Source organism: Sus scrofa, chromosome 15 (genome assembly GCF_054392235.1).
Source record: "Sus scrofa isolate SSC_HxYL_T2T_F1_AM1 chromosome 15, Sscrofa_HxYL_maternal_Yorkshire_Landrace_v2.0, whole genome shotgun sequence".
In the NCBI taxonomy this organism is placed as follows: Eukaryota; Metazoa; Chordata; class Mammalia; order Artiodactyla; family Suidae; genus Sus; species Sus scrofa.
The window spans coordinates 143,646,927-143,668,173 of record NC_139397.1 but is presented as its reverse complement, the minus strand read 5'-3'; the positions used below and the strand labels follow the sequence as shown (position 1 = coordinate 143,668,173).

General features: G+C 40.7%; 1 protein-coding gene across 22 annotated transcripts in view; it reads left to right on the top strand.

Annotated features, from left to right (window-relative positions):
• The window catches only part of SPHKAP (SPHK1 interactor, AKAP domain containing), a 152,523-nt gene extending 132,171 nt beyond the window's left edge, over positions 1-20,352 (top strand). For 13 of the 22 annotated variants that reach the window (XM_021074882.2, XM_085000596.1, XM_085000600.1 and 10 more), the window contains 5 exons: positions 3,498-3,683; positions 5,520-5,606; positions 7,767-7,819; positions 7,907-8,091; positions 18,236-20,352. In XM_021074882.2, the coding sequence (XP_020930541.2) occupies positions 3,498-3,683; positions 5,520-5,606; positions 7,767-7,819; positions 7,907-8,091; positions 18,236-18,379 (655 nt within the window). In that variant the 3' untranslated portion in view covers positions 18,380-20,352. The remainder of the gene's footprint in view (positions 1-3,497; positions 3,684-5,519; positions 5,607-7,766; positions 7,820-7,906; positions 8,092-18,235) is intronic. The other 9 variants (XM_085000595.1, XM_085000605.1, XM_021074884.2 and 6 more) reach the window with 1 other exon arrangement.
• Positions 20,353-21,247: the final 895 nt, after the last annotated feature.

The window sequence follows — 21,247 nt, the reverse complement described above, 5'->3', positions numbered from 1 at the left end:
CAAGGTGTGTGCTTTTGCAGCTCTGTATCAGCTGGTCATCAGGATGCCCACGGGAAGAGGGGCAAGGCAATGCCTGACCTGAGGACAGTCCTTAGTGTGCCCTGGCAGCAGCCAGTACTCTCCGGCTAGTGTATAAGGGCTGAGAAACACTTTCTAGTGTCCACTCCCTGAGCTACCCTATTTGTCATCATCAACTGAGAAATACATGCTTGCTTTTTTGTTTGCAGTCATGAATGCCCTTCTCTTCTGTGCTGTTAGTTTTTGATGACCCTGTGGAGAAAAGTTTTCATGAATCCGTTCGCCTTTCTGTACATTTGGCTTTCTGAGCAAAGAGCCCTGGCACCTGGATTGACAATTGATTGAACCTGCTAACCCTAAAGATAGAGATTTCTAGAGAGATAGAGAGATTCATTTCCCTGGAGCTATTTGATAACATTCCAGGGCGGTGACATCTCCTCCTAGCCACAGAGAAGGTTTGAATTTGTTCATAATCTTGGACAAAGCTCTCTTTCCTCCACCCACCTCCTCCCTCTCTTCCCTCTCTCCCTGGAGAAAAGGAGAGGCAGATACATCCAAGCATCATAATGTTGACGTTCCTCTCCTTTGGTGCAAACCTCCCTACATATGCAGTGTGCGAGTGAAGAAATGGTCTGATCCCTAATCACTCCTGAGTGTGTGTGTGTGTGTGTAACTGACAAGCAAAGTAATGGAAAGTCAAGCTTACTAAGAACCTGCTTTCTTGTGTTAGCAGTAGGCTATGATAGAGACTGCCATACTAGAGTTCCCTGGTGGCTCAGTGAGTTAAGGATCTGACATTGTCACTGCAATGGCCCTAGTCACTGCTGTGGCACAGGTTTGATCCCTGGCCCAGGAACTTCTGCATGCTTCAGGCACAGCTAAGAAAAAAAAAAGAAACTGCCACACCTCAATACCACAGTTATTCAGAATGTCATTGCAGTGAACAATTAGCCTGTAATTAAACAGATGATTCTGTTTTAGTTCATTTGTATGGTTTTTTTTTTTGGTTGTTGTTGTTGTTGTTGTTGTTTTTGGCTGCTCCTACAGCGTGTAGAAGTTCCTGGGCCAGGGATCTAACCTGTACCAGAGCAGCGACCCAAGCCACTGCATTGACAACACCAGATCATTAACCCGTTGTGCCACAAGGGAATCATAGATTGATAATTCTTAATGAATTGGGTAAGTTACTAATAAAGAAAAATATGTACTTATATACCAAGCACTAAGAAAAATATATTAAATGATTTCATTTTCTTATTTCTTCTGAAAACCTTTATGAGGTTAGTGTTCTTATTTTTCTTAGAAAAAATATTAACTTGTCTAGGTTGAATAGGTGACACATGGTAGAACTGGAAGCTACAGCCCTGGTCTGCAGAGACAGTGTTCAAAGCACCCTGGTCTCCAGCATTTCTTCAGAGGAAGCAACAGGGCAAAGACCAAGAAGCAGGACACTTTAGGCACATTAGAGGAACAACAGATAATACACTTCCTAAGTAGTGACTGAGTCAAGGCAGGTAAACGTGGCTAGGGGAAGACTGAAGGAAAGAGTATAGCTTTAGGAAGTTCTTGAAAGTTTTGGACAAAAAAAGTTTAAAGATATGCCTTGAGAACATTAATTAATATTAACCCTTGTAAATTAGATTCCACCCATAGCTGACATCATATGATATTTGTCTTTGTCTGACTACCTTCACTTAATGTGATAATGTCTAGGTCCATCCATGTTGTGGCAAATGGCATTATTTCATTCTTTTTATGACCGAGTAATATTCCATTGTATACAGGTACCATATCTTCTTTACCCATTCTTCTGTCGTTGGACTTGTTTCCATGTCTTGGCTATTGTAAATAGTGCTGCAGTGAGGTATAACTGATTCACTTTGCTCTAAACTCGAAGCTAATAATATTGTAAATCAACTATACCACAATACATTTTTTTTAAAGAAAACAAAAAAATTAATCCTGGCAGCAGTGTAAAGATGGTTTTGAAAGTGGCAGAATAGCTGAGGCTAAACTCAGGAGGCCGATACAATAGAATCCAAGCAAGAAGTAAAGGTTCAGTGCCCAGAGATCTCAAAACTCAAGATCTGACATCTGGTACCAACTCTTGTTGCAAGTTCAGATAAATCATGCTGCCTTACTGGGTTTCAGCATCCTAATCTACAGGAAATCTGTAAGGTTTCTTCCAAATCTAAATTCTAGAAATTTATAAGGACGTAAATTAAGACAACTACCTAAGCAAAGAGACCGAGATAAATGTTTGAGAGACTTTAGAGATGAAACAATTGAAAAAACATAGCAAATGATTGAATGCAAAGGTCAAGAAGAAATGAGAATTTTCCTGCTAGACACTCAGAAACGTCAACGGAAATAAGAAATACAGAAAGAGGATGGGAGGGCAATTAGAATTTGTTTTATATAGATAGATTTGATATGTTAATGAGACAGATTGGATATGTTCAGAAGATCAGCTGCAAAAAAGAACCCCACATCAGGAAGAGGGACCTTGGCTGGAGCTCAGATTTAGAAGTTCTTTTCACAGGGAGGGAAATAGATGAGACTGCTTAAGGACACAGACTGGAAAGGAGGGCAGTGGACCAACCAGAGCTATGCTATAGCTACATTTAAAGGACTTATGGTCTCCGGAGAGGACAGTTTGGGGGGTGGGGGGATGTGCTTGGGCTGTAGGATGGAAAGCCTGTGAAATCAGATTGTTATGATCATTCTACAACTACAGATGTGATAATTCATTTGAGTAATTAAAATAAATAAAATAAAATAAATAAAGGAAAAACAGAAAACCACGTTCCGAGTAAAGGCAGAAATTCATGGGAGGCCAGCAAGGAAAGGCTGAGGAAAAAGCTTGTCAGATGAAGGATTAAATGCTCTGGAGAAATACTTGTTCTAAAAAAGAATTAATCCAGAAAATTTGTGCTGATATAAATCAGGGGCTTTAGGGAAAAAGATAGGGTAAAAAGATGGCTACAAGTGCAAAATATATGTAGAGGTGTTTATGGGCAAAAAAGCTTGTTAAACCAACAGAACCGGGGTGGGTACGTTCTTCCAGCATGGTCCACATACAATTTGCATTAGATCACCTGGGCCTCCTTGCAGAACCACTGAATAATAATCTCAGAGGAGGATGCTCTGGGTATCTTTATTTTAAACACCGTTATACTTCAAAGATTTTTATGTATGAAGGCCAGGTGGCTTCAATGTGTTTTTTAAATGAATAGAGGAAGTCTGTATACAGAGATCAAGTAAAGAGATAGGAAAGCTGATAGAGAGAGCAATTCTGAAAGAACAATATGGGACTTAGGGTAACAGCAGAGGATTAGCCTAAAAGAAAGATTCCACCTGTGTCCTTGGACATCCTGCCCGCTGTGATGGAGATGCATGTTCCACAAAGCATCCAGTGAAGTTCCCCTGAAAAGGTTGGTCTTGCACCTGCCCTCTTGGTGACATCTTACCATTTACAGTGACAGACTTGACGCCAAAGATGTACCAGAGGCTGAAATCTCACCAGAAGGCAGAGTCCCTGATGAGTTCCCCAACCCTCCTGGCAGCAGTGGGGAGAGCACAGACAGCTGGTCCCAGCTCGCCAATGAGGAGGACAACCCAGATGACACAAGCAGCTTCCTGCAGCTCAGTGAGCGATCCATGAGGTACCTACTCTTTAACTGACTTACCAGGGAAACTGGTATCAACACAGATTCCAGAAACGCATTTTAAACTGTTCTCTGGAAAGGGTGTCTAATAGAGAGAGCAAAAAGGAACTTCACCCTAACCCTAACCCTAACCCACTAGGACAAAGTGCCTGCCTATCATGATTTGTGCTGTGAGCTATCTTAATATCCAGTTGTGATTTCAATTACCTTGGCCAATGTTGAGTCAGCTGTGTTCCCTCCTCTGCAAGCTCCAGCTACTGCATTGGCACTGTGAGTTTTTAATAAGAGCTGCTGTTACACCTGGTATGTTGGATACTTTCTTTCTAATTGGTTTGTATTTCAGATGCAAGACGGGCTGGGTTTATATGAGGTAAGGGTTTCTACACTGTGCTGTGTCCTCTGGCCTCTTGCTCCTCTTCCTCTGCCTTTCCCTCTGTATTTTTGCTCTAGAGAAACCAGAGAGGAGCTAAAGAGAGATTAGATTTGCGAGGACCTGAGCCAATCAGGAAACACAAACTAAAAATTAGTCTTCTAGGAGGTGAAAATGAAAAGAATCTTCACATTTATGCCCCAGATCTTATTTGATATCAAGCCAATGAGTCCACTTCCAGAAAAGCCAATAGGAAAGCAGGCTTCAAATGTATCTGCAGGTATTGTTCCTTGAAGGTGTTATTTCTAGCAGTTCAGTCCATTTAGACTTAGGAATCTTTCACAATGTTAAACAATTTATCTAAAATTTTAAAACTAGTGGGAAATGTTACAGTATAGAGATAAGGAGCAAATAGAATTTAATCCTTGGACTTGGCATTCATTTACACAGTTAATTACCTCCAGCACAATGTTTGAGTCATCAGACTTCAATCAGTGTATACATTCAGTACCCCACGCAAAATCCAAGACAGGAATTTGAAATGAGGGGGTTTAGTTGCCTATTCCTGGAACTCCTGAGGGAAGACTATACCATTACAGCACTCACCCTTTGAAATCCTGACTTGGAAGTGACGTCATTGGAAAATAGAGACGGCATGAGGAAACTCAGTGGGTTTGATGAAATTGGAGGCATTCCATTTTGGAAGTACAGACAGAGCCTAAAACTGGGCTTAACTCTTCTGTGTTTCGGTAAAGAAACTCTGAACTAGTTATTAGACCATATGTTGATTTTGCTCTCTACAAAAGTGATGCAATGCAGGATCCCTTGTTCTCTATGACACATAAATTATCAAGTGTGGCTCCTTCCAAAGATTTTAAGATAAAGGTGCCAGAAAATTTTGGCATTGCCCAACTGTGTAAATTCTGCAGTCCCATAGGGGAAAAAAAAATGAGCCAAGTGTGTATCCTATGGAATATCCCTCAGAAAAATCCCCTCAATGACAAAGGGAGAACAGAACATACATCCACTGGTTTCTTTCAAAGCCAAGAAGCAGGCAGATAAGCATTCCTGAATCTCCCTGAAGTCAGCATTCTCAGAAGTATCTTAGTCTCTGGAGGTGTACCCAAAGAGTCTCTTGCTGATAGATAAACATCCTGACGGTTACTAGAATGGAAAAGAAAGGAGTCATGCTAATTGTCACCCACTAGGTGTGATCCACCAGGTCTGACTCCACTGCAGAAATGACAGAACGTTGATGATGACAATGATTATGGTGAAGACAATTAGCTTGAGCCAAAAAATGTCTTTTATTGTGTTTCCCCCTGATTTGGTCAGAAATAAATATCCGCTTAGGCTGACACAAAGCGATATTCTTCTGGGGACCAGAATGGTGGAACATCCATGTTGGCAGTGTGGCCAGGTGGTGGAGACTGGCATTAATATGTAAACTTTTGCTTTGTCAGCAATGGCAACAGTAGTGCCACTAGCAGTCTTGGCATTATGGACCTGGACATTTATCAGGAAAGCATGCCATCTTCTCCCATGATTAAGTAAGTAGCTACCAAGATACAATGATTGTAAGACCACTACTCCAATTCCATCTGGCTCTCCATTTTGATCATTCAGGTTGTGCCTGGCCACTGGTTCCATCCTGTCTGTACTGCTGTGGTTCCCAGGCATGTGTGTTCATGTCACTGGAGGGAGAACTCAGGTCTTCAGTAGCCTCATCCTCCCAACCACCTGATTTCTGGATTTCAAATCTGCCCCCTATGATATAACCATTTTGGATAAAGCTTATCCATCTGATCAGACATATATGTCATTTTAACTAGTCAGACACGGAGAAGCAAAAATCCATTTCAGTTGTACGGTGCCAACTAGCAAAGACTATTTATTGTTCAATAGAATATAGTATGAATGGCTTTTTTTTTACCGGTAGACACCTGGGATTATTGCCATTAACGTGTCTAATACCAAATGGAGATGTGCCATCTTTACATCTGCTCCCCACCATAGGAGGACCTTTTAAAAGATCAAGGGCAAACAAGTACAATGTGTATGACATAAAATATGCTGCCTGAAGAAAGGGCAACTTGAGGTCAGGACCACATCTAGAAGTTGTGATTGCTCTGGAAAATTAAATGAAGTCTATTTTTGACTATTACAACTTATTTTTTGGAGACTTCTGAAATTTCAGAAAAATGAAAGTAAAGTATAGAGCTAAAGTTGCTCCCTGTTCTGTTTTTTTCTTTTTTTGACTATTCTCTATAGCTAAAGCATTTTGTTCACTATTTAATCAGGTATTCTGCCAGCAGGAATACTTCAGTGATTAAAGGTTGCAGTGCACCCTTTATTTTCCCACAGAGCCATCACTCACAAGTAGAGATGACCATACACATTATCTTGGGTTCGTTTTGTTTTGTCTTTTAAAGGTGACAAAACAAAGAAAAACTATTTTGGGGTAAATTCATTTTTCTTCTTTGGGAAACATCTGTTTAGCTCTTTTGTCCATTTTCTCTCCTGTCTGAGCCCAGGACCCCATGGACTACATATGTTCAGAGAAAACCCAGACCACCTCCACCCATATCAACACCTTGCAGCCCCATAAAAACAGAAACTGGATCTGCCATATGTTGTTTCATTTATGTCATTCAGAGATCTGGCAGAAAATCTACTCCCTTGGGAAATGGGCCATGCTTGTAAAAATAATTAGGTGTGCAGGAAAGAACATTATACTTTCTTTTGATATCAGGAATATAGTTGAATTTATTAGCTGAGTCTGAGCAGTAACAGAGAATATAAGGGATAATCCTCTCCTGTAAAAAGACCCATTTTTAAGAACACCTGCACTTTGAGTTTCTAGACAGGACAAAAGTACGGAACAACCATGGCTTTCCCGAGATGGTCACGTCCTTTCAGCTGCAGGGCCATATCTTCTCATTTCAAAAGCATTTACTGAGGCCAGCCACTATTTGCAAGGCTCCCTAATAATACTCACTACATGAAAACATTTCAGACATTGAACATGATTATATCTAATGAAATCCTCATTTCAGTTATGAGTCTCTAGTTCTAACCCACCCCCCAGCCTACTATAGCTTCCCAATAAAGAGAAAGAAAAAGGAAAAAATTCAACTAATCAAGATATTTTGTCACACAATTGAAGTCCTAAAGTTTGCAGTTATCTTTTCCCTTATTTTAGGTCCAAGAACCAGAAACATGTAGAAACATATTTTCCTAGACTAAATTGCAAGTGTACATTGCTATCATAATACAGAGAAAAAACAATCTTCTCAAGATAGAAATATATGATCCTTTAAATGACAAGTAAAATACAGAAAGATATGTCTTCAAACCAGATCTAGGTACCTACAAAAATCTTTCCTTGACTCTTCAAATCTATGGAAGGGAGGTTGAGGAGGAAAGAAGGTTGCAGCTCTCAGAGTCTCACCATAACAGTTATCCCAACTAAAATGATGCAGTTTATCTGGTATTTTTTTTTGGGGGGGTCAGGATTATTTATGGCCGATTCAATAGTCCTAAGTAATTGCCATGTTGGTATTTCCCTAGTTGTTACTTTATTCTACAAATACGATCAATATGTGCGACTTGAAACACTTTTAGATCAGTAAGACCCATCGCCTCATCTTCCATTTACAGCTTATTCTTCCTAAACATTACCAACCATATACTGTTGTTCTCTCCCAAAGTGAATTAGTAGAAGAGAAGGAGAGTCTTAAAGGACAGTCAGAAAACGTAGAGGGTAAGTCACGTTCCCGTAATTTCGAGACACAATTTCCCCGTGACCTTCCTGTGGGAAACATAGTAAGGCGGTTGTGTCTGTGTTCAGAACATGCCTCTGCAACGCCAGTGGGAACAGCCCGCCGCCAGGGGAGCCTGCTGGTGATCAACTTTGACCTGGAACCGGAGTGTCCTGACACTGAGCTTCGAGCCACTCTGCAGTGGATAGCTGCCTCTGAACTCGGGATCCCCACTATCTACTTTAAGAAATCTCAGGAAAACAGAATCGAAAAGGTACCACGTTCCTTGCTTGGGAGTTAATCATAAAGCTTTGTGTTTTTTGTCACTGCTTGAAACTCACAAGTGCCCAGTTAACCCATTTGGATTTGTTTTTATTAGTAGTAGGGTATAGTTAATTTACAGTGTTGAGTCAATTTCTGCTGTATAGCATAGTGACTCAAGCATACATACGTATGCATTATTTTTCTCATATTATCTTCCATCATGGCCTATATCCCAAGAGACTGGATATTGTTCCCTGTGCTATACAGTAGGACCTCATGGCTTATCCATTCTAAATGTAATAGTTTGCGTCTACCAACCCCAAACTCCCAGTCTATCCCACTTTCTCCCCCCTCCTCTTTGGCAATCATGAATTTGAATTTTTTGTTCTTGGCATTTCACCTGGAAATTATGAACTTTGAAGCCTTCCACCTGCATAATCATGGTAACTGTTTCTTGGACTGTCAGTTTGTCTCAGCTAGTTTGGTGATGATGAGAAAGTAAATTGAGATGTCAGAGTCTGCTATGTATGTGTGTGTTTCCTCACTCTGGACCCAACCTCTTCATTACACTCATTTCAATAAAAGGTAGAGAAGGAAAGGCTTGATATATACTAGAAACCAAAGCAACACCACACTGATAATGAAAACAAACTGTGGCATGGTGTCAAAGAGGAGGCATTTTTAATTCCCTACTAAATAGATTTGCATTGGGCAGACTTTCTCATTATTCTCCACCTACCAAAAAAATTATACCAGAAATAAAAAGCTGAGGAATAAACCCTTCACCAACATTTATTAATAGCAACTCCCTATCTCTGAGACCAACCACTAACGGCTATAGAATCTCAAATATTAAAATTAAAGTAAGAATCTATCTGGTAATGTCTTCAAGATCAATTTCCCATAATTTAAAAGTATGCTTTAAAAAATCAAATTAATAATATATTGCTTGATTAGTTTTCTAACAACAGAACTGAGTACTGCTGTCACAAATTTACTAATTTAAGACAGCAGTACTCGGTTCTGTTGCAAGAAGTTGGAGAGAATTCTGTGTTCAGGGTCTTACAAGGCAGAAAGCAAGATGCCAGACTGGGTGGGCCCTTATCTGGAAACTGGAGAGAGAAGTAAGCTTCCAACTTGTCGGGGTTGTTGCCCTTATTCAGTTCCTTGTGGTTGTAGGACTGAAGTTCCCATTTCCTTGTTAAGTGTCCCCCAAGGTTCACTCTCAGCTTCTAGAAGCTGCCCACACTTCTTTCCATGTGGTTCTTCCATGTACTCATGCTGTCAATCTCTCTTACTTCTGCCAGGAGCCAGAGAAAATTTTCTGCTTTTAATGGGTCCATGCGAGACCCAGATGGTCTCCCTTTTGACTGAATTAAAATTAACTGGAGAATCCTTTTACCATTTAAAGTAACCTAATATAGGTGTAATTATCTCATCCTATTCATGGTATTTAGAGTGAGGACAGAAAATCTTGGGAGCTGATTTAGGATATTGCTGATCACTGCCACTGTGCATTTTTTAATGTCTTATTATCACAAATTACTTCCACATACTCATTATACTTTTTTCTCAGCAACACTGTGAGAAGAGCAGAATGGATACTTTGTCCTTTTTTTACTGATGAGAAGGCAAGACTCAAAGAGGCTGGTCCATGAAAGAGTCCTCAGGTAGTGATGGTTGAGCCTAGTCCTGGAACCTCACTTTCTCCACAAATACCTCCTAAGAGTGTATCTCTCTCAAGTTGAATTGCCTTGGGGTGACAATCTAGGTTTTCTTAAAGTGGTAATTGCATTTTAACCCTCAATGCCAAAATCTAGCAGCCTGAAATGAAAGGTCCTTTATCCTTTCACTCAGGCACATGGTAACTAGAACAGCATTTCTTCATCACCAGCCAACAGGACTGGCTATTGGGAAAATTGAGGAGACCTAATTTGTTTTCTGTGCCCTCTTCCACTTCAGCCTCTCTCTCCAGCCTGTAATTTGTGTTTCTCTTCGTGTAGGACTGCCTAGTTCTATGCCATGTGAATCTAGATACCATCTCGTACTTCACCATACCGTTATTTGCAAGGTGAAGAGAGGTTCACTATTTGATAAACTCTCCTTCCACCTCATCACCCAGACTGTCCAGTGCCAAAGACGCAGTGGCAGAGCATTCACATTTGACCCCTCCCTCCTGCCATATACAAGCCCAAGACACTCTGCCGTGGGTGGGGGGAGAGGGGAACAAAAATGTTCTCAACTGGAGTACATTCTCAATTTTCTGAGAAAATGAAAGGCAGGTTGGTTTCCAACTTTATCTCCAGCCTCTCCCTGAATAAAAAGCATTGCATGGTGCATCTTCAGATGGTGTCTTTATGGAGTAGGTTTTTATACAATCCAGCATTTTGAGGAAACAATGTAACACTCTATATGAATATAACATTCTATTATAATATAACACCATAATATAATAATAATATATAATATCATAATATAATATAACACTCTATATAAATTTCATAAATTTCCCTTAGATGAAAGGACAAAGGATGTGTCATTAACACCTTGATTACATAAATGATGCTTTGACTGGATATTGATTTTCAGTTCTCAAAGAGGATGCAGGTCTTTGCTCATAATTATTTTTCTTAGAAAATAAATATTCCGGGAGTTCCCGTCGTGGCGCAGTGGTTAACGAATCCGACTAGGAACCATGAGGTTGCAGGTTCGGTCCCTGCCCTTACTCAGTGGGTTAACGATCCGGCGTTGCCATGAGCTGTGGTGTAGGTTGCAGACGTGGCTCGGATCCAGCGTTGCTGTGGCTCTGGCCTAGGCCGGTGGCTACAGCTCCGATTCAACCCCTAGCCTGGGAACCTCCATATGCCACGGGAGCGGCCCAAGAAATAGCAAAAAGACAAAAAAAAAAAAAAAAAAAAAGAAAAGAAATATTCCACTAGCGTTATCAAGATAAACATTTAAATGATGTTTCACTCCTGTTTAACATCAGCTGAAAGAGCTTTTGTCAAAGTAATATAATTTTAGGGACTGAATCTTCTAACTTTTATTACAGAGTCACTTAAGATTCCCTCCACGTAATGGCTTCTCCATAAATGGGCACTGTCTGTGCCCAGTTCTGTGACAGCCCTAGTTAAATAAAGCAAACCCTCATGCAAAATTTTGACATCCTTTCTTTTATCCAGGGTGCCTTTGGAGACCTCATTCTGATTTTTTTTTAATTAGCCAGGAAGTTAAGCGGGCGTTTTCAAGTGGTGTGAAAGAGAGGTTGCGGCTTCCAACGGAGGAAGCTGTGTCACTTGAGAGCAACAGTGTCTCATTAGCTCCTCATCAGCCTGGAGGAGGTTAAAGAAATGACTGTGTCGAGTTCAGCACTGGCATTTCCCCACAGTCACCAGAGTATGAAATACCGTTCACAGATGAGTTCCCATTTGTATAAATTCTGAATTTTTTGGATAAATTAATTTAGCCAACACATCTCCCTTGATGGTGTTCTCAACTTAATAACCCTCCTGCCTTGTGGGGGAAAAAAGCAAGCATGAGCTAAAAGGGCAGAGGACATCATAACCAAATACTGAAGCATCTCATCTTTCCTCCTCTACCTGTGAACTTGACCCTGGAATTGAAGGGCACTTAATGTCAGCTTATAAATACGTCCAGCCTTATTTCAGTTCCAAAGGCAAATTCCAAACATCCTGGGTGCCCAGTGTACTGTCGCTCCTCTCTGATAAATGACACCCTCACTTTCAAGCTTTCTCTTTAGGTGTTCCAGTTAAGTGTGAAAATACTAAGTCCGCTTGAACGTCGTCATACATTCAGAACATTCATCAAAAGTTTATCGAACGTGTACAACAGGCCAAGCACTCTTCTAGGCTCTGGAGATACAGGGAACAAAAGAAACAAAATTTCCTATCCTTTTGGAGTTCACATCGCAGTTCAGGAGGAACCCGAGTTGGAGAGACTATAAACCAAGAAAGGTTCATGTTGTACAGACCGTATGTGAAATGTGATGGGGGCTTATCGTGGACAAGCCCCCATCTGATAAAGGACTTCTCACCCTGTGACCTTGAACAAATGCACATAATCACCCTGGACATTTATTTACAATTCATATTCCCAGGCCCCTTCTTGGGACTCACTTTCTAAGAGACGGGCCCAGGAATGTGCATTTTAAACAATTCTCCTCAATTGCGGTGATTCCGATGAATGCTAAAGTTTGAGACTCCCTTCCATAAGAAATCTCATGAAGAAGTGGCAGAATTTGAGGTGGCTTTTAAGCTAAATTCCAGAGGAAAGATTGCTGAGAATCCTAACACCTGAAAATCTAAAATGGTTTATGAATTTAATTCACAATGACCTTGACATCGATTAAATTGAATCTACTTAATTCAAGGCAGGGAAAAAAATTATGAGAGCAACTGTTTGAAAAAAAAAGACATATCAATTAGCTAACTGTCCCATGCTTTAGATCCAAAGCATTATTGCTCTTCAGCTCTTTTATTTCTGTTTAAATTCAATGAGCTTCTGTGAGCTGGAATGAGCTGATAACTGGCCTCACCGTAAATCAACTGTCTTTCTCATCTTTGAGCTCATTCTGAGGATCACTTTCTTTTCTTTTTTTTAAAAAATTTTTTATTATAGTTTTCAGATCACTTCCTTTTCTTGAAAGCAGCACGTAGAAGAGTTGTGCAAAGAGAAGACAGATGTAGACTTACCCCACTGAGAATGCGGGGGTCAGAAAAGGAGTCCGCTCACCTTTAATTTCTTATTCTTTTCCACGTGCAAAGTAGCGGAAAGAGAATAAGAGAGAAAACGTTGATGGCATTTCCTGTTACCCCAGCTTCCCCAAAACACTATGCCTTAAACTCTCAGTTTTGAAAAAAATATATGACGAAGTAAGGAAAAATCAGGAAGAATTAACAATGGTCTTAGTCAGCTCAGGCTGTTCTAATAAAATACCAGAGAGAGTGGCTTAAACAACCGACATTTGCTTCTCCTAGTCCTGCAGGTGGAGAAGTCCAAGGTCAAGTTACTAGCAGATGCACTTCCTGGTGAGGGACCTTATCCTCTCTGTGTTCACATGGCACAATGAGCACTGGTGTCCCTTCCTCTTCTTATAAGGGCTGGAGTCCCATCATGGGCCGAGGGGGGGCCCCATCCCCAGGACTTTATTGATATCTGATTATATCCCGAAGATCCTACTGCCATCATGTTTGTGTCTTAAGACTTCAGTATATGAATCATGGGGGAACAGAAACATTCAGTCCATAACACATACTAAGCCTCTTACTAATCCCACCTTCATTTGTAAACATAAGAAGTTGCCTTTTTTTTTCAAGAACATTTTAAATTTTTTTTGGTTTTTTTAACTTTTTTGGCCTTCTTTGTAGTTGACTGACAGTGTTGTGCCAGTTTCTGCTGTTCAGCATAGTGATCCAGTCATACACATGTACATTCATACTATCTTCCATTATGTTCTCTCCCAAGAGATTGGATATAGTTCCACCTTGAATGGAATCTTTTATCATTGCTCTCAACGTCAAGAGCTAAAATCATCTGGGGAGCTTTTATAAACCCAACGCTCTAGCCAATTAAGTCAGAATCGCCTCTTGGTATGAAACCCACACTCGGATTTTCTCAAGGTCCCTGCATGTTCTAGGATGCAGCCAAGGTTGAGAATCACCACTCTACAGGGCATAATTACAGAAGCAATATAAAGACTAACTTGCCCATGCTTAATGAAATGGAACTCCATCTTGGAGCAAAAGAAAGTAGCTGCTTTTGAGAAATCTAAGCTGAAGGTTTTCAAAAACTCACACAATTGGCAACATCTCCCAAGGGTTCTACCATATGGTTTTGTAAACCATTAATCTAATTTAGTAAATGCACTCGAGAATATATAAAGCATCTTTTCTCCAAACGAATTTTGGAGTACCTTTGAATTTTGGAGTACATTGTGGTACCTTCACAGGATATCAATTCTAGTTTTCTAAGACAAAACATCATGCCAATTATGATACAAAGGAAAGGAACCTAATTACTACTGGTTGGGAAATGGCATAAAATAAAAACCTTTGATTTTTATTTTTCAGTGCATTAGAAAGAAAAATGCAGATCCCTGACATATGAAAGCCAATTATAAAATTATTAAGTCAATAATACGGACAGACAGATCTAAGGCTAGCTGCTAAATAGAATGGTGTTTAAAAGCCTATAATAATGAGCTGAAAATGTCCTTTCCTTATTTGTTCACCACCTTAGCTTCATTTTTATCAAAGAATTTTTTTAGATGAATTTTATCTAGGAAATTTTTTAAGGGCCACACCCACGGTATATGGAAGTTCCCAGGCTAGGGGTCAAATTGGAGCTACCGCTGCCAGCCTACACCCACAGCCAGAGCAATGCCAGATCCAAGCCATGTCTGTGACCTGCACCACAGCTCACAGCAATGCCAGAACCTTAACCCACGGAGCAAGGCCAGGGATCAAACCCACATCCTCATGGACATTAGCTGGGTTTGTTTCCTCTGAGCCACAGTGGGAACTCCTTATCTAGAACTGTTGAAATAAAGGAATAAAAGGAAGTGAAGACCTTCTTGCTCATCAGCCCCCAGGCATGTTTTAAGGTCTCGATGTCTGAGATGAAGCCATCACAGCCTAAGCGCATGCTGTGTTTAGTGGGGCCACATCCTTTTTTAAAGTCTCCTTATTGGGATTTCGGCATGACTGCAGACATCATGAGACAGAGTCTAGCCTGCGATCACTCCACCAACTACTGACAGAGTGGCCTTTGCTGGTGAGGGGTTTTGACAACCTTGGGCCAGGGAGCAACATCCTGTGATCATCACCAATGGAGACCCCCCCTCAGGAGGCCCCAAATAGTTGGAAAAGTAGCTTCTCTTAGGCTTCCAGAAGGGCCTGGAGTAGATAGCCTTCTGGGAATGGTTTACCAAGTCATGGCATCAGCTCTAGAATTTTGATTCTCTCTCAGATAAAAGTTGGGAAGAATCACAGGGAACTATATCCAGTCTCTTGGGATAGAACACGATGGAAGATATTACGAGAAAAGGAATGTCTATATATACAACTGGGTCATTTTGCTGTGCAGTGGAAGTTGGCACCACACTGTAAATCAACTAGACTTTAAAAAAAATTTTTTTAAGTTGAGAATGAGATGGTGGCCCAGTGAGCCAGTGTGTACAGAAAGAAAAAAAGAAAAGTGCTAAGGCTAATTTTATGTTTCTGTGTACTTTGTATCAACTGCATCCTTATAAGCATGCTAAGGGAGAAGAAACACCCTTAAGTGATGAGTCTGGAAGATTCTGAAGAAAATCTTGAAGAGAAATCAATAAATTATGAACCTCTCTCAGAAACTTGATGCTCAAGCCTTCTCCACTGGGAGCACTTCTTTCTAGACGTCCAGGAAGAGCTGGAAAGTCTGACTAACCAAATCATGCAAAGACACCACAGCCTTTCTCCCCTTTTCCCTGAAGCCTCATGGTTTTACCACTTTGTCCAACAGAAAACATGCCTAGGCTCTTTCATACACATCAAGGTACAAGTAACAGCTCACAGATTATTTTTATGTGTCTCCGTGAATGACTAATAGCCACCGAGAATGTTCCCTTTTCTGAGGGTATTTGTGTTTTGAGCAAAGCCTGAACCTAAAAGATTAGTCAGCTCTAAAATTTCAAGAGTCTGATGGACAGAAAGCTAGGCAGAATTGAGAGGGAAACCAGACAATGAATAGACAGTGAAACATGATAGAACTGATTGGAGCTAATCTTTCATGGCTGTTGTGGTGACCAGTGAAGAGACATCCTGGGCATCCCACCCCCACAACATACACCCCCCCTCTTAGTCACAGGGTGATGAGACATCTGTCCCATGACTAGTCTAGGCTCTGTCCAGCCTTAGCCTAGACCCACAGCCTCCAATATTTTTTTGGGGGGGAGCACACTGTCAATAGAAAATTATTGAGTAAGCAGCCCCAAAATGTACAGGCTAAGGGTTTTTTTGTTTGTTTTTTTGTTTTTTGCTTTTTAGGGCCACACCTGCAGCATATGAGAGTTTCCAGGCTAGGGGTCGAATTATTAGAGCTACAGCTGCCAGCCTACACCACAGCCACAGCAACATGGGATCTGAGCCACATCTGATACCTACTCCACAGCTCATGGCAACATTGGATCCTTAACCCATTAAGGGAGGCCAGGGTTCGTACCTAAGTCCTCATGGATACTAGTCGGGTTCGTTACCATTGAGCCATGATGGGAACTCTGTGCACACTAATTTTTTAATGATATATATATACAAATACATTATATGGAACTCGGGAATGAATATTTAGACGAAATTCATCTTCAGTGATTCTGGATGTCACGCCACATTTCAAATAATCTTCTTGATCATTGTGAATGCCTTTGACTCACATCTGGTTGTTCACACCTTCTGTCTTTCAGCAGATATTTATGGAGCCCCTTTTAGGTGTAGGCACCTGATATTAAGAGGCGGCTAAAATGATGCCCTTCCCTGGGAAATTGCTGTCTGTAATCCAGTAGCCATCGGCTTCCCATTGGTCTCGCTTTTTACATCATCCTATAAAACTCCTTGAGATGGTGTTTGTGTTTCCATTATTAAAAGTTAAGCATTTTATTTTCCAGCCTCGAAAATTGCTTTATTGTGAATAAGCCAACACAAGGCGAGTGAGTACAATAAAGCTCTGATTTCTCTAACTGTGCAGTAGTTGGTGTTGTCACAGCTGGGAGAAGAACCATAATTTCATAGTAGCTCCCTATAAAACAACACCATGATAATTGAAAGGAATTAACCAATTCAAACTGAAGAGAGGGGGAGAGACCAGGAAAAATTAGCATTCTGATTTCTGGCTGATCTTGAAACTCGGAGCAAATGCAAAATGAGCAGAACAAAGAAATGCTAGAAGGAAACATGGAAGAAATGGTAACTACAGCCCACCCCCCGTCTCTTTTCACAAATAGGTTTTTCTTCCTCATTAAACTCTACCCGATTCCCAGCCTGTCCTTTCTCTCATTGTTCCAAACAGATATCAATGTCTTATTCTCCTACCACGAACACGCATAGGGTACACAGCAGAGAGAGCCTGGGCCTGGAGTGTAAGAAGACCATGTGTTGTACTGCCAACTTTTCATCGCACAAGCCCCCCAGTTTTTCAGCATCAAATGCCAGCTTTACAGAGTTGTTAATTCAGAATTACATGAGATTACCCGCATGAACGTACTTCCTACCAGTTTCAACTCTTAATAATTGAGAGCTATAATTAAAATTATTTTTCCTTTAAACATATCTGGCATTGCTGTGGCTGTGGCATAGGCTGGCGGCAACAGCTCCAATTAGACCCCTAGCCTGGGAACCTCCCCATGCCATGGGTGTGGCCCTAAAAAGACAGAAAAGACAAAAAAATAAAAACATCTGACTAAGGAGTCTGAGAGGCTTTCATTCTGCGCTTCATCCCATAGTTTTAGGAAGGGAATAATAATGATTTTCCCATCTTCCAATGCTCCAGCTCACAATTCACCTGCATTCAAAAACTTTCTAAGGAGTAGCCACTGGAAGCTGATGCAATTAACCAGGGGACAAATCTAGGATGTTTTGTCAACCTTTCTTTTTCCTGTTCCAATGGAAAGCTAGTATCTCTTGAAACTTGATGATGAGGGAGGGAACTTTTCCAGATGAAATGCGGAACCAGTCAGTAACCCTACCCAAAAGTTTAACAGTTGAGTTAGTTGGCCTAAATGTACACATCCAATGAGAGATTATTGGTGTCACAGATAGAAGGGACTGGGGAGCCCTGCTGTACAGTCCTGCTAGAGAGCGGCTAACCCAGAGAGAAAAGCAGATTGGAGGAAACTCTTCAAATATCTAAAAGATAGACCCTTGAAAGAAGAATTTCAGGTAGTCTCCCCGAATCAATGGATGGCAACTGCTGGGAGGAAAATTTCAGTTCAGGTGAAAGAGTTCTCGAATGTTCTGAACTATCTAAAAGGAAAAGAGACTGTCCTCGTATATAGTTCCCTGTCAGTAAAGACACTCAAAAATAACCTGGAGACGCAGTGGCTTGGGAAGTGTGGTTGAATGAGAGGCCTTTGAGGATGGGAGCCCTAACTCTGCGCTTTACTTTAGTTTCTAGACGTGGTGCGGCTGGTTCATCAGAAGTCCTGGAAAGTGGGGGACATCTTTCATGCCGTCGTGCAGTACTGTAAGATGCACGAGGAGCAGAAGAACGGGACCCCAAGTCTCTTTGACTGGCTCTTGGAACTGGGATAAGGCAGCTACGCCTCGCAGAGGGTCCCTTTCCTTCATTCCAGCTTAGATTACAGTGGTTTGCTCCAAATGCTCTGAACTGTCTCCAACATCCCATCACATTAATAGAGCTATTTTTAAAAAAATCTGCTGTGCAAGTTGACGGCACATGGAATAAACCTGAGGCAAAGCAAAATATAGGTCTGTACAAAACAACACAACCTGTGGTGAGTTCAAGAGAACTTGTATTAGAATGCCTGGGAAAACAGACATGTAATTGGGCCCAAATGAAAAACTTATAACCAGGCCCATAAACTCCAGGAAAGTTGCACTTGCATATTTTTAATAATATAAAATGCTATGTAATGCCTCTAATTATGTGAATCAACTGGAAACGAAGTCACTGGTCGATGCTATGTTCTTTATTTTACGTTTATGAGCCAATGAAGGGTTTCTCTGTCCAAGGAAACACTTAAGATATGGGTGAGGATTTTCCAAACTTTTGATATAAAAGCGTGCCAGTTTCAGACCTTTATCAGTGGATATGAACAGAAATGCAAGAATATGTCAATGCAATGTCCTCTACGGAGGTGGTTTCATTTGGTCACTATAGCCCTCTAATAAATATTCCACATCTCTCCAACTATATCTGAGATCCTAGCTAATCAGAAAACCATTGGTGTTCAGCCGAGAAAGAGATTGACAATGGTCTTGTTTTCATCTCCATGTTACATGAGTGACATGATTACAAAACTCTTACCCCAAGGGAAAGCTTTCTTACAAAAAAGGGTCTTTTGAGATAAAATCTGTGTGTACATTAAATGATATAAAAAATAAACTGACATCTTATTTTTATTGTAAATTGTGAAGAGATGGTTATCTTAATATATTGAGGTAGCTTTAGAAGTTCGTGAAAACTGAAGAGGTTTTTGTCTTAAGTCATGGATTGATGCTTGAGCTCCATGATTTCATTTGTAAATGTGTTGGTGCCAGTATGGCAGACCCACTAGTCAGATGACATTTAGAATGACAGAGGCAGGATTTGACATGACAGGTAGGATCATAGACTTCCTGACTTAAGCATACGGGCACTTAATTTGGGAAAAAAGGAAATGTTATCACATGGACATATTTTAATAACAGAGATTTACTCTTTGGAAAAATAAAGGTATCTAACCTCTCTCTAATAAGTCTTCTTTCCCTTCAACTAAATGAGCTAGACTGGTTTTTATTTTCTTGATCAAAGAAAGTATTTATTAAAGATTTCCTGAGATACTATGGTTTTTCACTATTTTTTAAGACTGAGAATTAATTTTAAATGTGAACAAAGCCCCCATGCCATCAGTGCTGGCCTTATGAGTCATCCACATCTTGAAATTTCAAGAAAGCTTCACTGTAACCACACTTCTTCCCCAGGAATCCTTTCCAGGACTCATTAGGCATTTATTACAACAATAGTCCAATTTAAAGTAATACATTTAACTTGACGCATAAAGAAATTTCAAATTTGGGGAGTTCCCAGTGTGGCTCAGTGGGTTAAGAACTCAACTAGTATCCACGAGGATGTAGGTTCAATCCCTGGCCTTGCTCAGTGGGTTAAGGATCCAGCTTTGCCACAAGCTGCAGTGAAAGGCACAGATCTGACTTAGCTCCAGTGCTACCATGGCTGTGGCAAAGGCCCACAGCTGCAGCTCTGATTCAACCTCTAGCCTGAACACTTCCATATGCTGCAGATGTGGCCCTAAAAAGAAAAGAAAAAAGAAACGTCAAATTTCTCATTTATCCATCATCTCGAACTGAAGGTTCTTTGGGGCCCTAGAGGGAAAAGGATATATTTATTTTTTAAACAACCCCAGAATATTGTGCGTAGACTTTTGTTGTGCTCGAATGAATGTTTACTTATCCTATAAGCACAAATACTGAATTGTAACCATGTGATGAAATTATATATGTTGTACCTAAAGTTGCAAACTAATCAATAAACTTTTGTTGCCAAATTGTTGATTATTGTTTTCTCCAAGAGCCTAAGTGTCTCATAGGAAAAGTAGTCAGTGTATGATTGGGTGAAGGTCAGCTTATCCCTTAGACAAGTGTTGCTGTCCTACTTTCAGTTTTTGAATAAGCAAGTGTTCTTTTATTAAACTTGCAAGGATCCGTAATATTCATGTAAATTTGCATTTCTCAACCTTAGCCCTGCTGGCATGTGGGGCTGGATAACTCTTGGTTGTGGGAGGCTGTCCTGTGCATTGAGGATGTTTACCAGCCACCCCCGTCCCCACCCCCGGCCTCTGCCTACTAGGTGGCAGTAACTATCCCCTCGCAGTTATGACAACCAAAAATATGTCCCCAAATCACCAATGTTTGGGAGGGAGGGAAATCACCATTGGTTGCAGACCTCTGGTCTGAATAATGCCTTGAAAAAGCAGGTCCTGAGGCTCTAGGGTACAGGAGGAGGAGCCTGTAACCCCTAGTCTTGGGAATCCCAGTAGGAAACTGAAGACCAGGCATTCTCCCCTCATCCCCCCAAGGCCAATGGACTGTGGCCTTTACAGTAAGTCTTGACGACAAGAGAAAAGAGGCACAAGAAAGACAACAAGGAGTCTACACACCTAAGGATAAAGCAACCCAGATGCAGGTAAACGAGGTAGGTGGATGCAGGTAAACTAGAGGAAGATTCCCAGTCTTAGAGATAAATGGACCAGTGCTCCTGGAACTCAGGAGGTAAACTATTAGAATTTATTATGACAAAGATATATTGTGTGGGGAAAAAAAAAAGAATATTATTCAGGTAACTAACAATAAGGATAATAACACATCTACTATTCTCAAAATTTTATGAATTGCTACTTTTATGGGGACCTTCCTAAAGGAAAAACTAAAATACAGACAACC